This window comes from Hordeum vulgare, chromosome 4H (genome assembly GCF_904849725.1).
Source record: "Hordeum vulgare subsp. vulgare chromosome 4H, MorexV3_pseudomolecules_assembly, whole genome shotgun sequence".
Taxonomy (NCBI): domain Eukaryota; kingdom Viridiplantae; phylum Streptophyta; class Magnoliopsida; order Poales; family Poaceae; genus Hordeum; species Hordeum vulgare.
In genome coordinates this window covers 487,670,314-487,675,215 of record NC_058521.1, presented here as the reverse complement: position 1 = coordinate 487,675,215, position 4,902 = coordinate 487,670,314, and the positions used below count along the sequence as shown (strand labels likewise).

At 45.4% G+C, this 4,902-nt stretch overlaps 1 protein-coding gene across 1 annotated transcript; it reads left to right on the top strand.

Moving 5' to 3' along the window:
• The first annotated feature begins 209 nt into the window (after nt 1–209).
• Nucleotides 210–4,648, top strand: LOC123449084 (probable BOI-related E3 ubiquitin-protein ligase 3). The gene is made up of 4 exons (XM_045126169.1): nt 210–383; nt 487–584; nt 687–979; nt 3,950–4,648. Exons 1-4 carry the CDS (start codon nt 292–294, stop codon nt 4,478–4,480), a joined length of 1,014 nt encoding a protein of 337 aa, XP_044982104.1. The 5' UTR covers nt 210–291; the 3' UTR covers nt 4,481–4,648.
• The last annotated feature ends 254 nt before the right edge of the window (nt 4,649–4,902 follow it).

The following is a 4,902-nucleotide window of genomic DNA, read 5'->3' as shown; positions in this document are numbered from 1 at the left end:
CTTGTGTGTGTATATATACTAAGGGAGAGTAGTAGATTTAGGAGCAACGTGAAGGGTTTCAGAACAAAATCCATCTCAAAATCTAATGAAGCACGGGGAATCCAGAAATATCCAACTGACTTGTGGGTCTCAAGGTGCATGGCCCCACATGTCAACCGCACATCTACTTCAATTAAACCCAAATCACACTATTTGCCAGCACTCAGTACAGAGCCCCATTCCGCCTTCTCTCTCCTCCCTTTCCGACGAGGCGACCTGCCCCTTTCCCCTCTCGCGCACCTTCCTCTCGCCATGGCCTTCTTCTCCCACCACCACCTCCAGCAGCCCCACCCCGCGGCGCCGCCGCCACCGCAGCAGCAGCAGCCGGCGCCTCTCTCCTTCAGGTGCGCCGTCTCAATTCCGGTTCCGTGCCATTTCTCCGTATGTTTTCCTGCGGTAAGGGCCGCGCTTAAAATCCCCTTCCTAATGCCCGTGAAATTTCGGCAGGAACGCGCTGCCGGTGCCGGTCGATGGACAGATCCCGGCGCCTCTCGCCTTCTTCAACGCGCCGCCCGCTTTCCCGGACCAGGCGGGGCAGCCACAGCGTAAGCCTTTCCCCGCGAATCTCCCCCTTCGTCTTTCAAAAATTCCGCTTCAATTGGCGCTTATTTTTGAGGGGTTTGATTTTGCTGTGTTCTGTGTGGTAGTGGACGCGGCTGGGCTGACGGCTGCGGCGGGTATGGGGTGGAGGCAGCCGAGGGAGCAGGAGCTGCTGGGCGAGAACTCGCAGATGTCTTCCATCGATTTCCTGCAGACGGGCTCGGCGGTGTCGACGGGCCTGGCGCTCTCTCTGGAGGACCGGCGCCATGGCGGCGGCGGCGCTGGCGCTGGGAACTCCTCGGGCGATTCGCCGCTGCTCCTGTTGCCGATGCTGGACGACGACATCTCCCGTGAGGTCCAGCGGTTAGATGCTGATATGGACCGATTCATCAGGGCCCAGGTCACGCGCTCTCGAACCTTTTTCACTCGTGGCTTTGAGTTGTGCATCCATCCTATGCTTTACATGCGGTCTTTTTGATCCGTTGACCAAGTTTTGTTGGGGTAATTAGTGAAGCGTTCACTTTGTCTGTTGAAGGGCACATATAGATAGTCTCTTCACTCCACTTTTTTTCTAATGTTAGAGGCTTCTTCTTTTCTCATTAAGTCATGCAACAATTCTTGATTAGTGGTAGCTCTCGTGAGTAAATGTTCATAGTATGCCGTTTAAGTAAAACCCTGTGAATATTAAACATAAGAAAGGGGGAGTATTACTGATGAAAAAACTGGGTAGTTATCATTGGTACCACCCAAATCTTGTGTTTCAGTTAAACTAGCTAATTGCCCGTGCGGTGCAATGGGGGCATACACATTCTAATGGTTTAACATCAATCCTGTTTAACCTATAACTTTATAGAATACTCATGTACATTAGGTGGTATTGTCGATTCGATTTACCATTAAAATAATTCCACCTCTTCCGCTAACCCATCTGTCTTTCTCTAAAAAACAAAGACTTGATTAACCTTGAAGAAATAAACCCACTGTATAGCGGAAATAGAGGGGAGGATGGATGTGCGTGCATGGGTGTAGCGGGCCGGATTTCCCCTGGTTTTCTTTGCGTGCTAAGCATGGTACGGAGGCAGACGAAGGTTGAGCGAAATGGTAACATTATGTATTTTTTAGGTAGTGTATTTGTAGATAACACCAAAATCTGAATCTCCTCTTCCTTTTGCCGCTGGTTACTTCCAGTTACACCACACTAACAGCAACACACTCGACCACCTGAATCCAGTCCAGCATTGAAACCCCAAATGACATCTGAACACTCAGCTACGGTGAGTACATGATCTACTGTCCACGCCTTGGGGTCAGTCTCCAGGAACAAAACAGAGACCAATATCTGAGTAAAACAGAAGCACTCATCTTAATTTGCAGTTGTACCAGACCGAGCAGATGAAGCAGACCTGAATACAGGTCGGAGGAGGCAATGGGAGTCGTGCATACATGGTTCCACACAAAGTAAAAAAACCGATAGGTTTGCCACCACCTTGCGCTTTTCTGACCAAAGTGCATGCTTAAGCGCAGTTATGTGCATATGAAGCGCAATTAAGCAGTAGGAGCTTTGCTATCGCCTAGGCGTGCCTTTTTAACTACGGTTCCACGTTTGAAGTGGCATCTGCTGCTGGTGTATCTTCTGCAGGCGTTGCTGGTGCTCATCATTGACAAGAAGGAGAATGATCTACCTGACAATGCTGACCCATGCATTCACTGGCCAATCAAACATCTGATAGACTTGGACTACAGCCTACAGAAACCCTGGATGATTCAACAGGAAAATCCACTTACCTCCTCCTGCATTCTTTAGCTGTTGGAGGCCCAGTGTTACCTTTTCAATATGTTGGTCAGAGAGAAATTAACACAATGTTCTGTAGCCAGACCTGTATTCATGTAAACTTCAATGATTACCACTACTGTAGATTCTGCCGTCACCTCTTAGTAACCACTTGTCTTATCTGTGTCAGTTTTGTTAGATGGATACCGAAGAAATTCCCTCATGTTATGTCCCCCCCAATCTTGCATCCACTTTCCCTTATTGCTCCTGGACCAGATCAAACCTGATGTGCAGTAGATGTATAGCATTCTGATCGATGTGGTCCAGGGATGAAGTGCTTGGATGTTGGCATGGAACATGATCCAAGGGCCCAAAACTCACCGAACCGCAACTCCTGCACCGCCATGTGGGAGGGGTCTACACATGTGACACAGCTCTTGGGTTTTCATCCTTGCTTTGCCGAAAAGGATCACCCCATAGTTACTATATTTGGGTCCTCAAGCATTAATATGCTAGTGCAGTCCATAGTAACTTCCCAGTGTGGGGCTAACCCACCACCACCTCCACTACACACATGTGCACCTGGGCTGCAGCAAATGGGATGGAGTATTACAAGAAATTCAATCAAAGTTTATACGGCCTGCCTGTTGGTGTACTCTAGGTCCTCTCCTTGCTTAAAGATAAAAAACTGCCAAGATATTTCTTTTGGATGAAATAACTATTGAACCAAGGTCTTTTGAGTAGTAGCTGTGTTCTTAGACCCTCTCTTTTTCAGTTGACGGGACAAACTTGAGTTGTTTTATCTCAGTTTTTGTCCTTCAATACTGGTCAGATTATCCATTTAAAAATAGATTACATATTTCAACCAGCATTGAGTTTGTTAGCTATATAACTCTGTGATTAAGTTATTTCATGAAATTAATTGCTAATAATAGGAACTGAGAGTTTGCTTTTATTGTGTTACCACATCATATTTTTATTATCAAAGTGGACAGAAAAAGAGAGAGAGGGTATGGGCTATATTGTATTGTAAACCAGACAAAGAAGAGAAGCTTTTGTTGCATCTGCTCAGTAAGAGTTGTCGACTTTCTTTTGACAGCTACATGATCGATGGCAAAGTAGATTTTTTCTGGCCGTGAGCAATCAATACCTCGTGAATTAAATAATACCTGTGCACATTCATTCATTCCTTGGTAGTAAAAAAACCTTTCCAATTTTCAAAGTAAAACGAGAGACGGAAAATGAGTTAGTGGAACATCAAAAGAAAAGATACGCTTGAAACGAGAGATGGAATTTTCAAAAGTAAACGAGAGATGGCAAATGAGTTAGTGGAACATCAAAAGAAAAGATACGCTTGAAACGAGAGATGGCAAAGAATCAAGTATTAATTTTTTAAACAAAAGAATCAAGTATTGCCAATGCTGTTAGTAGCGCATTCAATCCTACCACTCAGAATTTGTTTCCAGTTAGGACTATGCATAGTATGATTTGGGTTGAAGGTCATCCCTGGTATCATCACAATCGATACTGTGAAAAATAAATCTTGCTTCGATGCTTGAAAGTATTTTAGTTTTCTAACAAAAAATGTTTAACTGGCAGAGTGAGCGCCTGAGGCAGTCTATACTGGAGAAAGTTCAGGCGAAGCAGTTTGAAGCGCTGGCCTCTGTTGAAGACAAGATCCTCCGAAAAATACGCGATAAAGAGTCAGAAGTTCAGAACATTAACAAAAGGAACCTGGAACTTGAGGACCAGATCAAGCAAATGTCTGGGGAAGTTGGTGCGTGGCAGCAACGGGCTAAGTACAATGAGAGCATGATCAGCGCACTCAAGTACAACCTGGAGCAGGTCTGTGCCCATCAGAGCAAGGACTTCAAAGAAGGCTGCGGCGACAGCGAGGTAGACGATACGGCGTCCTGCTGCAACGGCGGCGCCGTCAATCTGCAGCTGATGCCCAAGGCGAACAATCACCCCAAGGATTTGATGGCCTGCAGGGTCTGTAAATCAAGCGAGGCGTGCATGCTCTTGCTGCCCTGCCGGCATCTTTGCCTGTGCAAAGAGTGCGAGAGCAAGCTGAGCTTCTGCCCCCTGTGCCAGTCCTCCAAGATACTTGGCATGGAGATATATATGTGATGTAGAATATAATTTTATGTACCGCTTGAGTATCTTATCTTTCGAGATGCTGATGTACTTAGACATCAATGTATTGTCAACTGTAGTCTCACTGGGTCGATAAGACTGCCATTTCTGGTAGAATTACTGCAGCCAACTTCTGATTACAAGTGCATGATTTGAACTTCCCACGCTTATTTAGTACTCCCTCCATACCTAAATATAAGTCTTTTAAGATATTTCATTAAGTGTCTATATACGGAGCAAAATGAATGAATCTATAATCTAAAATATGTCTATATACATCCGTATGTAGTCTACTAGTTGAACCTTTGAAAGACTTATATTTAGGAACGGAGGGAGTAGTCGTTTGCTGTGTAACAGACTGTTGCCTAGGGCATAATTTTGTGAAACGTATGTAGGTTGTGTTTATTTTTTAAGAA